At 33.4% G+C, this 22,261-nt stretch overlaps 2 protein-coding genes across 2 annotated transcripts; both read right to left on the bottom strand.

The window, feature by feature from the left end:
- Positions 1-3,777: 3,777 nt before the first annotated feature.
- Positions 3,778-6,660, bottom strand: LOC108197237 (amino acid permease 2). The gene is made up of 5 exons (XM_017364801.2): positions 6,519-6,660; positions 5,727-5,960; positions 5,242-5,335; positions 4,903-5,117; positions 3,778-4,812 (listed from the first exon to the last, which is right to left on the bottom strand). The coding sequence occupies exons 1-5, from the start codon at positions 6,601-6,603 to the stop codon at positions 4,022-4,024; spliced, it is 1,419 nt and encodes a 472-aa protein (XP_017220290.1). The 5' UTR covers positions 6,604-6,660; the 3' UTR covers positions 3,778-4,021.
- A 13,058-nt stretch (positions 6,661-19,718) lies between these two features.
- On the bottom strand, positions 19,719-21,763 carry LOC108223325 (amino acid permease 3). Its single transcript, XM_017397520.2, has 5 exons — positions 21,616-21,763; positions 21,304-21,537; positions 21,092-21,185; positions 20,752-20,966; positions 19,719-20,644 (listed from the first exon to the last, which is right to left on the bottom strand). Exons 1-5 carry the CDS (start codon positions 21,731-21,733, stop codon positions 19,854-19,856), a joined length of 1,452 nt encoding a protein of 483 aa, XP_017253009.1. The 5' UTR covers positions 21,734-21,763; the 3' UTR covers positions 19,719-19,853.
- Positions 21,764-22,261: the final 498 nt, after the last annotated feature.

The raw sequence follows: 22,261 nt of genomic DNA on the forward strand, positions 1-22,261 counted from the left end.
GAATGAAATGAAAAATGAACTACATTATGGACAATTGTTAAGAAATTTCATTCTTTCTTCCATTCTATTCCTTACCTGATGGGCTAGATATCACACCTTCAATTTGAGATGGAATGCTCCATTCTCTCCTATCCGCAATTTCTTCACAAATCTCATCATAGCAATTTTACACTCCCTCAAATTTTTTCCAAAACTTCCTTCCTATCTCTATTAGTTTCAATTATTTTAACTCATTTCATGTCATTCCATTCCATTCTCTCCAACCAAACACAACATAAAACATGCTTGTATATAATTAAATACTACAGTAATAATTAGTAGTGCTCCCAAACATGTGTATACCGGGGAGAATGATTGTGAATTAAGGGTACAAGTGAGAAAATATTAGCTGATTAGTGCTTTCTTAATATGTGTTGTTTTGCCAAAAATTATTTGTATTGTGGGACAACATATATCATAAGCTAGCTAACAAATAGCCAAGGCCTTATTCCTCTCCACAGCTTCAAACAATACAAATAAATGCTTTAAATTTATAAACTGCAGATGCCGAACTTAAAAATCCAACCCAAATACCCACCAAAACTGGTTCGTGACGAATGAACTTTTATTGAAATTAGTCCATAACAGGGTGAAGAAATAATAATTAGTCCAAAAAAGAGATCTCGAATTATTATTATTATTATTATTGTTGTTGTTGTTGTTGTTGTTGTTGTTGTTATTATTATTATTATTATTATATATTTACTGATTTATATGTTCATTTAAATTATTATATATATATTTTTCAATTAATAAAAATATTGAAAAAACAAATTTCTTATTAAAAATCTCGATTAATCAATTATCGATAATTAATAATTCATGATAAATTAATTTTTGAGATACGGGTATTAGCTAGTCTTAACATAATTATAAATTGAATTAATTAAAAATTTAGATAAACTGATAATATTTAGTGATTTATAGAAATTTTAGGGCAAGGGATAACTTGAGCACGCCAAGTTTCAATCTTAAAAAGCTTGAAAATGAAAGTTTGCATGCTTTGCTTCTTTTGCTTGTGCTGTTGGCTGTTGCGCATACTGAATATATATTTGCGTACCTTTCTTCAAGCATATAGTCAAGCATGAAGTACCTTTATTAAGTCCCACTACTAAGTACAGTACTACTTATTCTAAATCAACACATCTGTAGCTTGCGAGATTCTACATAAGAAGAACATATAATGTTTTGTCACATATAAGCTTGTTCCTTAAAAGGGTATATATACATATGTTGCATGATTCTTTGAAGAATGTTGGTATCGATTTGTATAAATCGTTTTAAAGTAATTACAAATGTATATGCTTTAGTTATATACTCCCTCCGTCCCATTTTATGTGACTTTTATTCTTTTTTGGGCGTTTCAAAAAAAATAACTTATAATACTTACTATTTTTGTTTCACTATTACACTCACTACCTCTCTATTTTATACTCTTTTTTATTAAATAAAAACTATTACACCCACTACTTTCCACCACTATCTCAAATCTATTATTAAATATTGATAGGTCTCACCACTTTACCCACTTTTCAATTAAACTTATTATCTTTTTCTTAATCTCCGTGAAAGTCAAACCAGCTCACTCTTTTTGGGACGGAGGGAGTATATATACTGAAAGTTAGTACACTTTTGGGATGGCACGAAACAGATTTAAGTAAGGTTTGTCTGGTGTGTGCCCATGGGCACATGCTAAGCGCCAAAATCTATAATTTTGGTAGATTTTGATTGGTGTGGTTGGTGAATTTGCAGGAGATCCACCATTATAAAGAAGTATGAGCCAATCAAAATCGATCAAATTTATAAAATTTGATGTTTAGTGTGTGTTCATGGACACACACTAGAAAAACCGATTTAAGTAATAAGTTTAAAATGTGCAAATGTGCTTCTCTACTATCAAGTTCAAGTCCAACGGTCTTATTGCGGCTGTTTTTTTCAGAATGGTTATTGCGGCTGTTAGTCATCAGCTAATAAGTACTTATTCTTTTAAAAAATGTGCATCTTGTTTAAACCTTTTTAAATATAAATATATAAAATATATATTTTATATTCATTATTTGATAAAATTCCATGAACTTATCTCAAATATACCATATATATATATATATATATATAGGGTTGCACTCCAGAAAGAACACTTTAAAAAAAAAGAACAACAAAAAACACTATCATAACACTTCATTTTTTATAAAAAATGATTTGTTAAGATTATAATTATATGGTTAAACACCAATTAAACTTAATATATGAAATCTAACACCCCAAACTCATCGAAATTATTACTATGAAATATTATAGAATCCTATATAGAATCAAGAACAGAATCCAGAATAGAATCATATAGATATATCTTTTGCACGATTATTTTACATAGAATCATGTTATTTTTAATTTATATTTATTGTTAAACATGGTGGATACTGTTTTTATTCATAATAAAACGTTAATCACCTTTAAATTTGAATTTAATTCAAGTTTTTGATGAGATTCTACATTTGATTCTAAAATGTTCTATGTTGTTCTTTTTTTAAGAGTGTTCTGTTTTGAGCAATGGCCTATATATATATATAATTCTTCGAAACTAAATTTTTATTTCTAAAAAAAAATATTAACAAAACAATCACCGTTATATATAACTAGGATAACTAGGAGTACAGAGTACTTAATTTATGCGGGGACAAACACTCAAACCTCTCCGGATAAATCTTATTTACTCAAAGTTTGACAGAGTTAGTGGAGTAGGTGAGTCAAGTATATGTCGAATCTATTTGCAAAAGTCGGTGGACCTGCTTTAGTAGTCGAGTTTTTATCTTACAGACTAGTATACCAAATTATATTTCACCAATCCTATCAATATTGTATTTTAAAAATATCACAATGTACTTCGCATGTATTCAATCTTTGTAATGTTAAAAAGAATTCTAATATTGTTACAGGTCTCTTGTCCAATAAAACACAGTAAATGTTACTGTTATTGAATACTACTCTAAAAAAAGATATTATTGTTTTACTTTGTTCTCTTACCAGTAATGTGATTAATTAAAGTAATAATTACAAGCCTGAGATTCATAACAAGGCGAACAATATAAACAATTAGCCCATAACAGGGTGAAGAAATAAATAATTAGTCCAGAAAAGAGAAGCGTCAAAAAATTATTATTTAGTGAAAGCGAAATCAACAAAAGGTATATACTCAGTCCCACCACTCACTATACGTTCGTCTTGTTCTACGTTAACCTACTGTGAGCTTACTAGCTTCTACATGAGAAGAATATATAATTTGTTTTGTCACATATATGCTTCATCCTTAAAATAGTATACTGTATATACATATGTTGCCAGATTCTTTGAAGAATGTTGGTATCGATTTGTTTAAATCGTTTGAAAGTAATTTACAAATAGTTAAATATACCGGAAGTTAGTACAACTTTAGCATGGCACGTACTGAAACAGATTCAAGTAATACTCCGGCAAGTTCGTTACTTTTTGACTTAAATTTTAAAATTCTTATAAAATATACTAGTTTGATAATCTTTTTAAATTAATTTCTTGAAGCATTACCTCAGTTAAGCATGAAGTACCCTTCTCAAGTCCCGCAACTGCTACTACTTATTCTACATCAACATACATATCTGTAGGCTGTAGCTTGCTAGCTTCTACATAAGAAGAATAAATAATTAATTTGTTTTGTCACATGTATGCTTGATCCTTAAAGGTATACATATGTTGCTAGCTTCGAAGTAAAACCCTGAGTTTATTTGTTCTGAAAAACAAGTACAAATAGATAGAGTAGAAAATAACAGGAGTGACCCTACATATCATTCTGTGAATCACTGCCACATGATAATACTAGCATTGCTATAGTTAAATATACTGAAAGTTACAACTTTGGGATGGCACTGAAACAGATTGAAGTAGATAGATATGTAATCAATTCATGGCAATGCACCTTGATCAATAAGGATTTGGCTAAGGGTACTCGCTAGTAATTGGTATGAAATGGCTTAAAAACCTTGAGATCAGTAACAAGTCCGGCAAATGAACCAACTGCTGCCACAGTACAGATGATTAGGCAAGCAACATTCAAGATCTGCAGACCAATCCATCTGGTGCTCCACTTTGGTATCTTTTCTTGGACTATATACATCTCCACCGGAAAGTACACGGTCAATGGCCAAAACCCGATGGCTCCAAGAATGCCAGCAATGTTTTCAAAGAAGGGCATAACCATAGGTATGATTGTGGTACTAATCACGAATAGTATCCTCCAAACCAAGCGGAAAAGATTGAGCTTGTATGCCTTGAGGAAGAGATTAATGTTGTATTCTTTATTAATGAAGGAGCTTTGGGGAAACTTTGTTGCAGCATGTTTTTCGACATATGCAAATAAGGGTTGGCATGAAACTTGGTAGGCACCAACAAGGTGGATTACTATGGCTATGTTGGCAATGTCAACAAGCCAAAAGGGGTTGTAAAATCCAAATCCCGTGAGGAGGTTTTTGGGGGCCAGGTCTCCAAATGCTGCGTATCCAAAACATCCAATCATCATGTAGACAACACTTGTCACAGAAACACTCAGTAGTGTAGCTTTCTTCATAGTCTTGGATTCTGAAGGGGGAGATTTTATGGTATCCTCAATTTCAATAAGGACGAGAGAGTAGGAATAGGCAAAAGCTATGGCCCCAAGTGCTTGGAAGCTCCCCCATATCTTTTGTGTTTGAGTAACCGTACCAATGCTAATCCCAGTAAGGCTTCCTTTAAATTTTCCGGTCTCTGGTTATATATCAGGATAATAAATTGTTAGAATTCTATCAGTCATCATATTCTTCTAAAAAATATAGTCATCATTAATCAGTTCAATACCTGCAACTTTGGAGATACCAAGTCCAAGACCTATTAAAGAGTAGGTGAAGGACATAACAGCAGCCACAATTGAAAGCCAACAGATCTGATTAAAATCTGGGATTTGCGAGAAGAATATTCCCATGGCACCAAATGCAAGCATATAAGGGTTGTTCGAGAAATGGCAAGGATCCTTTGAATGACTATCATGGAAACAATTCGACCTTCTTATAGCCCTGCTTGTCATTAACAAGAATAGATGCAATAAAATCATTAGTCTAATAAATTAATTCCAAGCACCAGATCATTGGTGCATAGAAAAAGCACTCTTTCAATCCAAAGGGTCCAAATTTTACTCACGCCATGCTTATAGATGCTGAAATTGTGTATCCAATAGCAACGCCAAAGAGATTCAAGTATTGAATTGCCCCACAGATTTTAACCTTGAAATCACCTGACAAGAAAAGAAAGAATGTTTATTTACTTCTGTTCGAACTCAGAAACAAGTAACTTATATCGGGAAAATAAGATAAAGCCAAAAAAAATTAAGGTGGTAACAAAACCCTTACACTACAAGAAAAGCGGGCATTTCCGACCGCCCAAATCGGTCGGAAATAAGTAAAATCGGTCAGGTTTTGAGGTCATTTCCGACCACCGACCGACCGACCACGTCGGTCCCTTTAAACCGAGTTGGAAATGACGTATCGGTCCGAAATGAGTTATAAAACCGACCGATTCTGTCGGTCGGAAATGTGTTTCCATGTCCATATAAAACCGACCGATTTTGGTCGGAAATGCCCGCTTTTCTAGTAGTGTTATGATCAAGACAAAGAGATAGAAAATACCAAGATTAGCTTCGACAGCATCCATATAAGTATAGTTTCTCCTTCCGGTGACAGGATCACCGGAACGATAACAAGAGGCCAACAAGCAAGAAGTGTAGCAAGTGACAAAGGCGAACAAGAACAAAACAATGGGACCAGTAACCCAGCCAAGCTGTGCAGTGGCCCAAGCTAAGGAGAGAACACCGGAACCAATCACTGCCGTTATTATATGAGCACTTGCAGTCCAAACGGTCCCTGTAGATACACAAGTCCAGAAACACACTCAGTACTCAATCAACAATCAAAAGAGCTAGAAATTAAATGAAATGACTACTGCTTTCATTACAAGCTAAGAACTCGGACTAATGAGGTCTAGGGAAAATCGGTTTTCAGCACCCGTATAAACTCTTCATTTTCCTACTTTTATATACATCGAAAATTTTGGGACTCTTAGCTAGGTGTGCAAGTCTTGTCTAACTCTATTCAGTACCACCCAATCAAGCAGGGACGACAGATCTAGTATTTTTAATCGGTGAGGACAAGAAGATAAAGTTGAAAATCTGTGTCACGAAAAAACAAAAATAATTCTGCAGTATGCATTAACAATTCATACTGCAGATGCTGCCCACTTCCCCCATGCTATACAAGAAACAAAACGTACATGGTGCTAGATTATGCATATGCCTTATAAATTCATACTGCAAAATGCCGCCCACTGCCCCATGCAATACAAGAAACAGAACGTACATGATGCATTAAGATTATGCATATGGCCGCCCACTATCCCCACGCTATACAAGAAGCAAAACGTACCTGTTCTTTTGAGACGATCATCGTCATCGAAACACTTGGAGTCAAGTGACATGGAGATTTGTAAGATGCTTTGCTCAGTTGCCATTATAGAAATCAGTTTTTGAAATAGACACAATAAGACCACTACTGTCTAGGGTGAAAGGTGTGACTTGAAGAAAATGGTGATAGAGAATTGATCAAGAGACGAATATAAAGGCGAATGGGATAATGGAGTTGGTAGAGTTTAAGGGGTGGTTTTGCTGTGCTAAGTGAGAAGCATTGTACCGTCTGTGTTTGAATTTATAAGTTAATTTCCCACTTAATTATAAGATAGAATATAGAAAATTGAAAATTTTAACTATTTTTAGTGATTTTATCTTTATTTTTGAAATTTAATTTTATAAAATGAACAAGATCATTAAAAGATAGTTTACAATAATTTATTATTATATTAATAATTTTTAACCCAATAAATTATAAACACTAAAAAATTAATTCATACACAGAAATTAAAATTTAACTCTCACTTATAATTAGTTTTTAACTTTTTTTAATTACCTCAAATGGAATCTGTATCCGATTAAAAGAGAAAAGAATCAGAACCAAAAGGAGCGGCACATTGGGGCCTTTTGGCATACTGTAAAATAAATTTTTCTTAGTTAATTATAAATAAAAAGTAATTTTATGTTTAAATAACTTTTTTTAGCATTTATAATTTATTGTTTATAAAAATTATTAATATAATAATAAATTATTATCAATATATCTATTAAAATTAAATTTTAAAATATGAATAAATTATTAAAAAGGTTTGGAGTTTTCAGCATGACGGAGATACTGTGCATATAGATTTTTATTTATTTCTTTTCTAAGGACCCCATTTGACTTTCTGGGATGATAACGATATAGTCTTATTTGGCCATCGTATCACGGCTTGTCTGTCATGGATGGTGGGAGTTGCATGACATGAATGTGGTTTCAGCCTCTATTCAGACTTTCTTTTTGATGCTGCGATCACATGACCACCCCAAAATTCTTAACACCAGAATTATATCATCAATAGTCCAAACACATATATCCTTTTTCCTGGAATTTTTATATTGAGGGAAAAAATTAGACATATATATTGAAACTTTTATAGAAATGATTCTGTAAATTATTTATTTAATTTTCTGAATTAAAGTTTTATATTTATATTTTTAAAATTAATACTGAATTTCTATCTTATATAGTCATCGTAAAAAGATGAAGAGGAGGAGGAATTACCGAATTCACAAAACTATTATATTCTTCCCGCAAATGCTCAATTAGTGCATTTCGAAATTTAAGATGGACATCTTTATCTTTGATTTTTCTGTAGCAATTGATAACTTGTTAAAAAACGCTCATTTTTATCATCGAACCGTCTCAACTCCTAAATCTGGGACTTCAAAATTTTCTCTAATTTCTACATTTAAATCACTTAAATCATGAGTTTCTTCCCCTATCATATTTTGATTATCTTAGAGGAACAAGAACTGATTAAGAAAACGATTAAATCGATATATTATTTTTATTTAAAGTTGTATTATCGTTTAATTAATTATCTATGTTGTATTATTTTGTTTCATGTTTTTAACTTCATGTATTTTGAAATTTATATTTATAATTAATTATCATTTTAATTATATTCTAATCTTAATTAATCAATCTTTAATAACATTAACAAAATAATCAAATAATAAAGATAACAATGTTTTAATGTTAAAGATTTGAATCAGTTAACAGTAGTGATCCAAAAATATAAATTTGGATCAATTTTTACGTCATAGTTGGAGTAATTTAGAACAAAACTATCTTAAATTTAAAATTTTGAAACATGGTTGGAGATACCCAGTAGTGTCCTGTCCGTAGACACGCCATCTATTTCAATCATATTAAAATAACTTCTATCTAGAATAATAATATATTTTTATCTTTAGGATCAGAATCAGTCATTATTATAATAAATTAATTAGATAGATTCAAAAAAATTTAGTATATACCAGTATAATCAATTAATTTAATCAGCTCACACAAATGCTTGATTTTTAGAATTTTCACCATTCATTTTGCTCAGGTCAAACGCAGCAGGTGGGTATGTATATGCTTATTATGTGCAAAAGTGACAAACTGATGCTTTTCTGTCAAGAGATAAATACAGTACTGCTTACTTGTTGGCTAAGCTTTTCATATATTTGTATACGAGAATAATTGGCGTAGTGAGTGCCACGCCTCTTTAAGATCAGATGATATTTTAGCACAAATTCCAGGAGTAACCTTGTAAATACAAAACTCATCCCCTGTATCTAGAAGAATATCTCTATCTTTATGATAATTTTTCATCTCTCATGCACAAGTACATGTCGTTATCAGCAGAAATTTTAAGAATAAATCTGTAAATACAAATACATATATATAAGAAAAATTCTATGGAGACCACTATTTCATCGGAGATCTTGGTGAACCACTTATATTCTGCAATTAAAACACTACAATATTTATTGTTTTACGAAGTACATTATATAAATATCACTATTTCATTGAAAATGTTGAAAATTATTTATGCTAAACAAGCAGAATATGTTCTGCAAGATCAACAAATGTTCAGCACACTAAACATGGTTTTGTAAAATAATATGTTTTTAATGTTTTATTTGCCAAATGTATAAAATTTGCAAAACTGTCAATAAAATAATGATCTTTGTAGAACATCATTCGAAAAATAATACGTTTTGCAATAATTTTATGAAGTATTTTAGTTGTAGTACATAAGTGGTCTCCAAGTCTCCAATGAAAAAGTGGTCTCCACAGAACTTATCCCTATATTTACAAAAAGAAAATTATTAATGATATTGTTATGATATTGACTTTTATAAATGATGTCATTTCGTATATTTACTTTACAAGTAATATCACTATATATTTGTTTAGCCATTAAAAACGACATTTATTGAACAAATGTTTAAACATAAGAAAATATGATAAATTGACATGTAAATTCCAGGAAACTTCAAATATTCCATACTTTTTAACTTCTGACCGTGAATACGAATCAATATCAAATTGTCACGTAAATCGATATATGCAAAAGCCAAGCATGCAAGTATACAACAAGTCTAAATCCAGCAAAAATATCAAAGTCTAAACACAAAATTATACCATTTATTAAAGTCAATATCACAAAGATACCATTGATAATTTCCCTACAAATTTACAAAAATATTCTTGTTTTTATCTTGTCACATTACATGATATACCGGTAATAGAGTTAGAATTAATTGCAAAGTGTACCCAGATATTGATCAAAAGCATTGTTTGCCCTATATTTACCAAAGTTGCATTGTCCATCCCTGACTTAAATAATCGTCGCACTATGTACCCGTTTTGACCACTATAGTTAGTTACTCCCGTTAACTTTCAATTATCAAGAGTATTCTTGTCAATTGTGTGAGGGGTTACGACCACCTTTAATTTTTGTAATTATTTAATCTAAATTTCTAATTCTATAGTATTTTTCACTCTCTCTCACGTAGACATGACAAACAGTTCGTGTCGTATACTTTCGTATTTTCATGTCAAGCACCCTAAATCTGAACCCGAGCTGTTTTGATTTCGTGTACTAATTTTGAGACACGTACACGAATAGAATTATTTCGTGTCAAGACGAACTGTACACGTTAAGTACACAAAAAGTTTCGTGTGCTTTCACCACGAACGGTCCGGAATGAAATGTACACTGAATACACATTTGTACACGAAAGTATACGAATTTCACAATAAATATATTTAAATTTAGATAATATCTATTTTTTTTTATTTGTATAAAATATAAACTTAAAATTTGATTAAATATATATATATATATATATATATATATATATATATATATATATATATATATATAGGGGAGGGTTCTGGTACAAACTTACAAACTTACAAACTTTTTTTGTTCAACACATATATAACTTGAGTTCAACATTTTTTTAACATATTTTGTTGAACATCGATATAAATAGTAGTGGAGAAGTACATAAACCAATTTTTAAATATAAGAACTAAGGTAAACATGTTATATAACTAATATTTATGTTTCTAGACCCTACCCAAACCCCAGAAGTATAGTTTAAACATCTTTTTAGATATATTCAACACAATGATAATTAGTGTTCAACACCCGATGTTGAACCCCAGTTATAAATGTGTTGAAAACGCGATTTATTTATGCGTTATTTTTAAAAAATGTGATGTTTTTTGAAGAATTTTCAACATGGATACTTTATATAACTAAGTATTAACACGATGGGAGAATAAAAAAAAGTTTGTAAGTTTGTAACTTAAAAAAGTTTTTATTTGATCCTATTCCTATATATATATATATATATATATATATATATATAACCACTTGCTCAAATGAGAACTTTCTTAAAATGAGAACCGTGAGAACTTTTCTAATTTATCAATATCTCATTCATTTGAAGGGCCCCGCCAGGGGCACCTTCACAAAAAATGTATATAATTAAGATCTCCACCTAGCTAGCCGAAAAAAAAATAAAAAAAAATCACTGATGACGTGGCAGTGGACTTTTTTTTTTGAATTTTTTTTTTGACTAGTTAGGGAGAGACTAGTTTTATATGCACTTTTTATATTGGGTACCCACTAGTTTGATGTTTAGATTAGTCAAAATATGATAAATTAAGGAAGTTCTCACGGTTCTCATTTTAAGAAGTTCTCACTGGAGTAACCCTATATATATATATATATATATATATATATATATATATATATATATATATAAGTATAATATATTTTTAAATTTTTATTTATTTATTTAGTTCGTGTACTTTGTTGTCGTTCGTGTTCTTGTATCAAAAACCGAACCCGACACAAAATACATGTATTTCTCGTGTTCGTGTACTGAACATTGAAAAGCAAACTCAAAATTGTCGTGCTGTGTTTTCATGTGCTGCAGGTCTACTCTCACGTCTGCAATGACGGCTTCTTCACTCTTCGTTACCTCATTCTCTCTCTTCAACCCTGCCACCATGCCGCCACTCACAACCCCAAACACCCCTCCACTTTACCCCATCCAAGGCCTCTTCCTCCGACACAACTCCCCTAAAGCATCGCCGCCTCGCCGACAAGAACATTCGTCAAGAAATTGCCAACCGCCGCCACACCATATATCAATATGAAGGCTTCTCTACGAGTACGTCTCTTTTAGCGCTGACCCTTCTTCAACCGAGTCCCACTCTCTTGACGAGATTGTCTGCTAGAGCTGCTCCGACGGCCTTCTGAACGACGAACATGATCTGGAGGCCTTTTGATGGGTAGTAATATTGGAAGAATTGGCCTTATGGCAGTAAGGTTTGGTCTAAGAAAAAGTGGGCATTACTTGTTGAAGAGCATGCTGCAGTTTGAAGAATGCAGATGCTTCTAGAGAAAGAGTGCCAGCTCATTGACAGCTCACTGATCGTGCTAGTTAGTTACATAACAGAATATTCTGTTTTAGATTCACAGTTAGTTAGTCATCAGTCTTGTATATAAACTCTAGTCTAGTTGTCTTGCTGGTTAAGTTTTCTGTTAATACAATTCTCTTTACAGTTTGTTCTTCATCTTGCTCAAGTTACATTTACATACTGTAAACTTTAACATGGTATCAGAGCGAACAAAGATCTATTCTGCAATTAAGCTTCAACAATGGTGATTCTAATGGCGATTTCAATCTTCATCTTTTCCATCATAGTGTTTCTATTTTCACGTGTTTTCTTCTCCAATTCGTTATCTGCAGTTTGTATTCTCTGTGATTTGATCTATTGTGCTTAGTCATAGTTATCATCGTGTTTGTACATATTCGATCATCTTCTTAAGTGTTAGTTTTAGAATTTTGAGATTTCTAGTTCACTATGGGAGATAATGTGTGGAATCGTAATGTTGTGAATCCTGTGAATCCTATCACTGATCAATCAAGTGTCTATTTCATGAATCCATCAGATCACAGTACTTCACAGATTGTTTCAGTTAAGTTCAATGGCACTGGATTTGCCAATTGGAAACGTTCTATGCTTCTCAGTTTATCGGTTAAAAACAAATTAGGATTTGTTGACGGTTCTGTGACTAAACCTGTTGCAAATTCACCTGATGCAAAAGCATGGGAACGATGCAATGATATGATCTGTGCTTGGCTGTTATCTAATTTGGATGAAACAATTGCTCAAAGTGTTCTGTATTTCAAGAATGCTGCTGAAATTTGGTCCGATCTTGAAGAAAGATTTGGATCTCCATCTTTAGCACAGATGTATGCTATTGAACAACAATTAACAGATTTGACTTAAGGATCCAAGACTGTTTCTCAGTTCTTTACTGAGATGAGGACTCTTTGGGATGCATTAAGTGATGCTGATCCTTTACCAGCTTGTGAATGTGGTAAATGTACTTGTCATGTCACTGAAAAAGTCCAGACACAACAGCAAAAGCACAGAATTGTTCAGTTCATGATGAAGCTTGGGGATAGGTTTTTCACAATCAGAGGTAATGTGCTTATGCAGCAGTCATTGCCTAAGCTACCTGCTGTGTTTCGATTATTTGAACAAGAAGAGAAACATCAGGAGATTGCTCATCTTGGCACCAATACTGAGTCTCTAGCTTGCCTAGCTGACAACACCAAACAGACATATGCTTCTAGACTTATGTCTGGTAACAAGAATTCTGGCAACAATTCTAATACTAAGAAGAATTCTAAGTATTTTTGTACTCATTGCAAGATACCAGGACACAGCATTGAAAGATGTTTCAAGATTAATGGCTATCCACCTGGCTTCAAAGGTTTTAAGGACAAGAAAGTAGCTGTAGTTGCCTGTGGTGGCAGTGATGAGTCTAATGGACAATCTCCTCAGTTCACTATGGCTCAGTATAATCAACTACTTTCTATGCTGAATCAGATACCAGGGAACACTAATCAGGATGTAAACAATCATCATGCATTACTGGCAGGTAAGTTTTGCTTTCTGACTGATCATCATATCAAATCTGGATGGCTGATAGATAGTGGAGCTACAGATCATATATGTTCATCATTGTCAGATTTTATCAGATACAAGTCTATAGAATCAGATGAGTTTATTACTATTCCTAATGGTAAACATGTGGCCATTAAACATATTGGTTCTGTACAGTTAAATACAGATCTAGTTCTGGAAAATGTACTTCATGTACCTGAATTTCAGTTTAACTTGTTGTCTGTGCAAAGGCTATGTAAGGACTTGGGATGTACAATGTTATTTACAAAGGATGAGTGTATTTTACAGGGCCTTTCACAGAGCAAGTCTCAGACAGTTCTTGGTAAGATACATGGAGGGTTATACAGCATTAATCAAGTTGGAAATGCTGTTGATTTCAAGAGTTGCAATATAGCTGTGAAGGATGCAAAATTGTGGCACATCAGATTAGGACATATACCTTTTGACAGAATCAAGCTAATTCTTCCTTCTGTGGATACTTCTCATCATGATTTTGTCTGTCAAGTTTGTCCAATGGCTAAGCAGACTAGAAATAGTTTTTCTCATAGTAGCATAAAGACAAAGTCTAGTTTTGAGCTGATACACATTGATGTATGGGGACCATATCAGACTAAATCTACTACAGGATGTAATCAATTTTTGACAATTGTTGATGATTTTAGTAGATTTACTTGGGTACATTTACTTAAACACAAATCAGAATGTGTTCAAATCATGAGCAATTTCTTTGAGTATGTTTCTAAGCAGTTCAAAACTACTGTTGCTATGGTTAGATCAGATAATGCCAAGGAGTTTTGTTTTGGTGAAATGCAGAAATTATTTCAAGCTAATGGAATAATTCATCAAACCAGTTGCAGCTATACTCCACAGCAGAATGGAGTGGTTGAGAGAAAACACAGGTTCCTTCTTGAAACTGCTAGATCTTTACTGTTTCAGTCCAAAGTTCCTACAAAGTATTGGGGAGAGTGTATTATGTGTGCTACATACTTGATTAATAGAGTCCCTTTACACAGTATTAGCAATGATACACCATATTTTAGAATCTATAAAGAATCTCCAGATTTCAGCTTGTTAAGATCATTTGGATGTCTTTTTTTTGTTACAACACCTGCAGTTCAGAGGAGTAAGTTTGATCCTAGAGCTAATAAGTGTGTTTTTATGGGTTATACTCCATCTCAGAAAGGCTACAAGGTGTTAAATTTGGCCACTGGCAAAATTGTTATTTCCAGAGATTTGGTTTTCCATGAAAATCATTTTCCTTTTCATTCTGGTTCTAATGCACAGTCACAGCCAGAAAATACTTTCAGTGGTACTTATTTACCAAAATTTTCTGGTCATGATCCATGTGTAGATAATATTGATTTTGATAATCAATATATATCTCAAAATCATAATTCTATACTTGACACAAATTCACCTGGTATTTCTGGTAATCATAACTCAGATTTATCTGGTAATTCTGGAATTCATGATGACTCTTCACATCAAGTTGATTCTAGCAATGAAATTTCAGAACATGTGGAATTTGTTCCAGAGTCTTCTCATGTTATTGACATGAGTACTGCAGAAGTCACACCAGTACTCAGAAAATCTTCAAGAGTCCATAAATTGCCTTCTTACTTGGATTCTTATCAGTGTAATGTTGTTACAAACAACACACATTGGTGTAATTTAGTACAACATTCATCTGCTGTTTCTCAGTGCACATTGACAGAACCTAAATTAGATGCAGAAGCTGCTACCAATCCTTTGTGGCAAGATGCTATGCAGAATGAATTAAAGGCTTTACATCATACTCACACATGGGAATTAGTCCCATTACCACCTGGAAAGAAGGCTATTGGTTCCAGATGGGTGTTTAAAGTAAAACTGAAAGCAGATGGCAGTCTAGATAAATGCAAGGCTAGACTTGTAGCTAAAGGTTTTAACCAAAAATATGGTATAGACTTTGAAGAAACTTTTTCACCAGTTGTGAAAATGGGGACTATCAGAATTTTATTGGCATTGGCAGCTAGTAAGAAATGGGATGTATACCAGTTGGATGTGAACAATGCTTTTCTGCATGGTGATTTGATTGAAGAAGTATACATGACAGTGCCTGAAGGGATACCAAATCCACATAATTTGGTATGTTTGCTTAAAAAGTCAATTTATGGCTTAAGACAAGCTTCTAGAATGTGGAATGCTAAACTTGTGGCAGAATTGTTGGCTCAAGGTTTTACACAAAGTAAAAATGATTATAGTCTGTTCATTAGAAATCAGGATGGGAAAATTTGCATTGCTGCAGTATATGTAGATGATGTACTGTTGACTGGCACAGATATTTGGGAAAAGCTCATTATTTCCTTGGAATAGAAATTGATCAGACTGCTGATGGTTTTGTTCTCAGCCAAAGAAAATTTGCAAGAGAGCTACTGAAATCTGCTGATTTAGACTTGTCAAAATCAGTTGTCACTCCTTTACCAGTTCATTTGAAGCTTAGTAAGCTTGATGGTGATGTAATTGATGCACCAGAGAGATACAGGTCATTGGTGGGGGAAACTAAATTACTTGACTAATACCAGACCTGATTTATCATATGTGGTGCAAAGCCTGAGTCAGTTCATGAATGAGCCTAGATCTTCCCATTGGTCTGCTTTAGAACATACATTGAGATATATTAATTCAACTGTTCATCAAGGAATTCTCCTTAATTCCTCAGACAACTTAAAATTGCAGGCTTTTTCTGATGCAGACTGGGCATCATGTCCAGATTCTAGAAGGTCTATCACAGGTTATATCTTGTTGTTTGGAAATTCACCAGTCACATGGAAATCAAAGAAGCAACCTACTGTGTCTAAATCTTCTTCAGAAGCTGAATACAGAGCTATGGCTTCAGCAGCATCAGAAGTTACTTGGGCAGTGAGGCTCTTGGAGGATCTTGGAGTAACTAATCTAAAGCCAGTTACATTACACTGTGATAATCAGAGTGCTCTACACATTGCAAAGAATCCAGTGTTCCATGAAAGGACAAAACACATAGAACTTGATTGTCATTTTACTAGAGACAAAGTAATGGAGGGATTATTGCAGCTAACATATCTTCCAGCAAAGTCACAACTTGCAGATGTGTTTACAAAGATTTCACCTTCTGTACAGTTCAACAACATGTTGTCCAAGTTAGTTGGGAGGCTGTTGAAGAGCATGCTGCAGTTTGAAGAATGCAGATGCTTCTAGAGAAAGAGTGCCAGCTCATTGACAGCTCACTGATCGTGCTAGTTAGTTACATAACTGAATATTCTGTTTTAGATTCACAGTTAGTTAGTCATCAGTCTTGTATATAAACTCTAGTCTAGTTGTATAGCCATGATATCGTAAGTGCTTTCGAGGGGAATTATAATTATTTTGGGCGGAGATATATGTGAAGCATGTTTTTGGGATTAATGATTTGTCGGGAAGCATCGTAGGATTAGCCATTTAGGGATCAGTACTTTCAAATATTTGGAGATGACTGTGTTCGTTTTGGAGATGACTGTGTTGGTTATCCATGTTAATCGATTGCGTAAAATGAATAGGCTTATTGTGGGAGTTGGTGTGATTCGAACGGGGATACAATGCACACCGTTACTCTTTATTTAATAAAAAAACTGGAATACCATGCATATCCTCACCAGTAACTCAGATACTCCGTCCGTCCCACTCAATTTTATACATTTTTCTTGTTGGATGTCACATCATTTTTATACATGCTCAAAATAGCAATTTTTTATAATATAAAACACTACTACCCTATTATTTTTTCCCACTATCTTCATTCTATAATAATAAAAACACTATTACATCCACTACTTTTTTCAACTATCTCAAATCTATATTAAAAATATATGGTTCCCACTGTTTTACCCATTTTTCATCTAACTTTACTCTTTTCTTACACTTTTTCTTGGTCTCCGTGTCCAATCTTAATAATCATTGGGACGGAGAGAGTATATTTAGCAGAAGGGTCTGAAATGTGGGGCCGAAAAAATATATGGGTTGGACAGTGCAATTTTTGCAAGTATATGTCAAAAAATGCTTTTATAAATACTAGAGGGGTACATTTTGTAATTAATTTTAAAAGTTGTAAATAGTTGGTTAAATTTTTGAACTCCAAGTTGCTTCAATTTAACGGGATGTGAATTTGTGACTGCATTTAAATATATGATTTTAAATAAGAAATATGTGTGTTGAAAATAATTGACCTTTAAATTTTATATTTATTTACAGGTAATGGTTTAAATATAAAATAAAATTAACAGATATTTTTATTCGATGTGGACCCAAATCAACGTGAAGTAGCTTTCTTGAAGCATATACCTCAGTCAAGCATTAAGTACTTTTCTCAAGTCCCACCACTCATATCTGTGAGCTTATTTGCTTCTACATAAGAAGAATATATAATTTGTTTTGTCACATATATGCTTGATCCTTAAAGGGTATACATATGTTGCCAGATTCTTTGAAGAATATTGTTGTTATCGATTTGTCTAAATCGTTTGAATGTAATAACAAATGTTTATGCTTTAGTTAAATATATACCGGAAGTTAGTACAACTTTGGGATGTAACTGAAACAGATTTAAGTAGTACAGTGCTATAGTATCAAGTCTACGACATTCGAAGTCCAACGATCTTTGATTGTTGGGAATGGGAATTAGTGAAGGGAAAGAGAATTTACTGGTAATGCTTAGTAAAAGAATGATCGCATTTATGCTTGATATATGGTGGTCCAACACTCAAAACCTCTCCGCATAATCTTATTTATTCAATGGTGACAAAGTTAGTGGAGAAGGTGAGCCATGCATATGTACGGAATCTATATGCCAATGCCAAAGTCGGTTTCGACTTAGAATTAGTGGACCAGCTGCTTATTACTCGAGATAGATATATACTAAAATATATTTCACAATATATTTCACCAATCCTATTAATATTCCTTTTTGGAAATATCAAAATATATATCGCATTTATACAACTTTGTAATGTTGAAAGAATTATAATATTGTTACAAGTTCTTGCGGAATTTAATACAGTAAATGTTACTGTATTAGTGAATGCTACTTTAAACAACGATACTATTTTATTACTTTTTTGTCAGGAAACAACGATACTATTTGTTATAATTAAAATAATAATTCTTGGCCTGACACTCATAACAGGGCGAACACATAAACAATTAGCCCATAACAGGGGTGAAGAAATAAATAATCAGTCCAGTGAATTATTATTATTATTATTATTATTATTATTATTATTATAGTTATTGATTCATGTTCATTTTAATTATGATTATATATATAATTAATAAAAAGGTGAAATAATAAACTTCTTATAAAAATCTTGATTAATCAATAATTAATAATTTATGATAAATTAATATCTGGAACAAAGATTTAAGTCTTAACATGACTATAAGTTTAATTAATTAATAATCTCGGTAAACTGATAATATTTAATCATCATTAATTTATAGACGTTTTAGGGCTAAGTCGAGGCCGGGCGCCAAGTTTCCATCTTAAAAATCCAGATTTATTGTAATTTGCTGCTGTGAGAGCGAAAGATGTAGGGCCGTTGGGGTTGGGTTAACTCAAAATGACTTTTGTTTAAAGTTAAAAAGTGATAAGTTGTTATAAGTGTTTGGAAACGAATTACAAGTTGTAAAGAGAAGTTATAATTTTCTACTTTTAACTTCTTCTTATTTCTTTATACAAACGAATCAGAAAAAGTATAAGCAAAAGTAGCTCCCACTTCTCCCCAAATAGGAGGGTAAAAAGCTTGAAAATGAAAGTTTGCATGCTCTGCTTCTTTTACTTGTGCATACTGTGTATAACTGTATTCTGTATATATGTGCCTGGAAAGCGAAATTTAGTGAGAGCACATAAAAATTTATTCGATCTGGACTCAAATGAACGTGAAGTTTCTTGAAGCATATATACCTCAGTCAAGCATTAAGTACCTTTCTTAAGTCCCTCCACTAACTACTTTCTTCTTATATTCTACATTCACATATCTGTTTACTAGCTAGCTAGCTTCTACATATATAAGAAGAATATAATTTTGTTTTGTCACATATATGCTTGAGCTTTAAAGGGTATACATATGTTGCCAGATTCTTTGAAGAATGGTGGTATCCATTTGTTTAAATCGTTTGAAAGTAATTACAAATGTATATGCTTTAGTTATATATATATACTGAAAGTTAGTACAGCTTTGGGATTGCACTGAAACAGATTTAAGTAATAGATGGCTGATCATGGCAATGCACCTTAATGAATAAGTATCTGGCCAATGGTAGTACTAGCTAGTTGTTGGTCTGGAATGGCTTATAAGCCTTGAGATCAGTAACAACTCCTGCAAATGAACCAACTGCAGCCACGATAGAGATGATTAGGCAAGCAACACTCAACATCTGCAGACTAATCCATCTGCTGCTCCACTTTGGTACCTTTTCTTGAACTATATACATCTCTACCGGAAAGTAAACTGTCAATGGCCAAAACCCGATGGCTCCAAGAATGCCAGCAATGTTTTCAAAGAATGGCATGACCATAGGTATGATTGTGGTACTAATCACAAAAAGTATCCTCCAAACCAAGCGGAAAAGATTGAGCTTGTATGCTTTAGATCCCTTGATCATGTTGTATTCTTCATTAATGAAGGCGCTTTGGGGAAATTTTGTTGCAGCACGTTTTTCGACGTATGCAAATAAGGGTTGGCATGAAACTTGGTAGGCACCAACAAGGTGGACTACTATGGCTATGTTGGCTATGTCAAGAAACCAATAGGGGTTGTAAAATCCAAATCCGGTCAGGAGGTTTTTGGGGGCGAGGTCTCCAAATGCTGCATATCCAAAACATCCAATCATCATGTAGAGAACGGTTGTCACAGAAACACTCAATAGTGTAGCTTTCTTCATAATCTTGGATTCTGAAGGGGGGGATTTTATTGTATCCTCAATTTCAATAAGGACGAGAGAGTAAGAGCAGGCAAAAGCGATTGCCCCAAGTGCTTGGAAGCTCCTCCATATCTTTTGTGTTTGAGTAACAGCACCAATGCTAATCCCAGTAAGGCTTCCTTTAAATTCTCCGGTCTCTGGTTATACATCAGAACAATAAATTGTTGGCATTCTACATATCAGTCATCATGCTGTTCTAAAAAATAAACTCATCATTAAGTTTTAATTTTAATCGGTTCAATACCTGCAACTTTGGAAATACCAAGTCCAAGACCTATTATAGAGCAGGTGAAGGACATAACAGCAGCAAGAATCGAAAGCCAAGAGATCTGATGAAAATCTGGGATTTGCGAGAAGAATAAATTGATGGCACCAAATGCAAGCATATAAATATTGTTCGAGAAATGGCAAGGATCCTTCACATGACTATCATGGAAACAATTCGACCTTCTTATTGCCCTGCTTGTCATTAACCAGGATATATATAATAAAATCATTAGTCTGATAAGTTAGTTCCAATTAAGCACCAGATAAGTGCATAGAAAAAGCACTTTTTCAATCCAAATGGTCAAAATTCTACTCACGCCATGCTTATAGACGCTGCAATTGTGTATCCAATAGCAACGCCAAAGAGATTCAAGTATTGAATTGCCCCACAGATTTTGACCTTGAAATCACCTGATCACAAGAAAAAAAAGAATATTTATGTAGTCCTGTCACATAATTTATTTCTGAAAAATAAAATAAGTCAGACGACACAAAACCCTTAGGATCAAGACAAAGAGATAGAAAATACCAAGATAAGTTTCGACGGCATCCATGTAAGTATAGTTTCTCCTCCCGGTGACAGGATCACCGGAACGATAACAAGAGGCCAACAGGCAAGAAGTGTAGTAAGTGACAAGGGCGAACAACAACAAAACAATCGGACCAGTAACCCAGCCAAGCTGTGCACTGGCCCAAGCTAAAGAGAGAACTCCAGAACCAAGTACTGCTGTTATCATATGAGCACTTGCAGTCCAAAAGGTCCCTGCAAATACAGAAACACACTCAATACAACAAACAATCAGCAAAACATTAGCAACTTGACAAGTAATTAGTGTGGTACCTGTTCTTTTGAGACGGCCATCGTCATCGAAACACTTGGAGTCACCTTGAGCAGGTGACAATGACATGGAGATCTCTAAGCTGCTTTGCTGAGTTGCAGTTATTTCTCCAGAAATCATTACTTGGAATAGAAAGACCTTGTCACCTTACTCGTGTGGAATGGTACTGAGCTAGGGGGATAGGTAGGAATTTATATTGAGGCATAATAAAAACCTTTTAAATTCTTAAATTTTGTTGTCATTGCCAAGTAACTCACTTTAGCTTTTGTATGCATAATAAAGCAGCTAGCACTTCTATTTGTCACTGCCCCCTGGCCATTGCATGCATAATGGGGTCAACACTGGAGAATTTACAAGGCATTTGGATTTATATCATGACACTTAAAATGGGATGGAGGGAGTAGTAAATATCATGGGTTGAGTATATTGATCCGCTAAAATTTTGGGTCAGATTTGGGTTGGATCAAATTTCTGATTCATAACAGTTAATCCGATCCAAATTCTGAATTCGAGCCGATATCCGAAATTCTCATGAATTAGGAATGAGAAATAGTGAAGGGAAAGGAAATTTACTGGTAATGCTTGAGAAAAAGAATGTACATTTGTGCTTAATATATGGTGGTCAAACACTTAAAACCTCTCCGCATA

Source organism: Daucus carota, chromosome 1 (genome assembly GCF_001625215.2).
Source record: "Daucus carota subsp. sativus chromosome 1, DH1 v3.0, whole genome shotgun sequence".
NCBI lineage: Eukaryota > Viridiplantae > Streptophyta > Magnoliopsida > Apiales > Apiaceae > Daucus > Daucus carota.

Coding starts and splice junctions, on each gene's coding strand:
- LOC108197237 (XM_017364801.2), bottom strand. CDS start 6,603: ATGGCAACTGAGCAAAGCATCTTACAAATCTCCATGTCACTTGACTCC. Junction 5,118..5,241: donor TCAGCATCTATAAGCATGGC/GTGAGTAAAATT, acceptor AATGACAAGCAG/GGCTATAAGAAGGTCGAATT. Junction 4,813..4,902: donor TGGTATCTCCAAAGTTGCAG/GTATTGAACTGA, acceptor ATATATAACCAG/AGACCGGAAAATTTAAAGGA.
- LOC108223325 (XM_017397520.2), bottom strand. CDS start 21,733: ATGATTTCTGGAGAAATAACTGCAACTCAGCAAAGCAGCTTAGAGATC. Junction 21,538..21,615: donor TGGCCGTCTCAAAAGAACAG/GTACCACACTAA, acceptor CTGTATTTGCAG/GGACCTTTTGGACTGCAAGT. Junction 20,967..21,091: donor GCAGCGTCTATAAGCATGGC/GTGAGTAGAATT, acceptor AATGACAAGCAG/GGCAATAAGAAGGTCGAATT.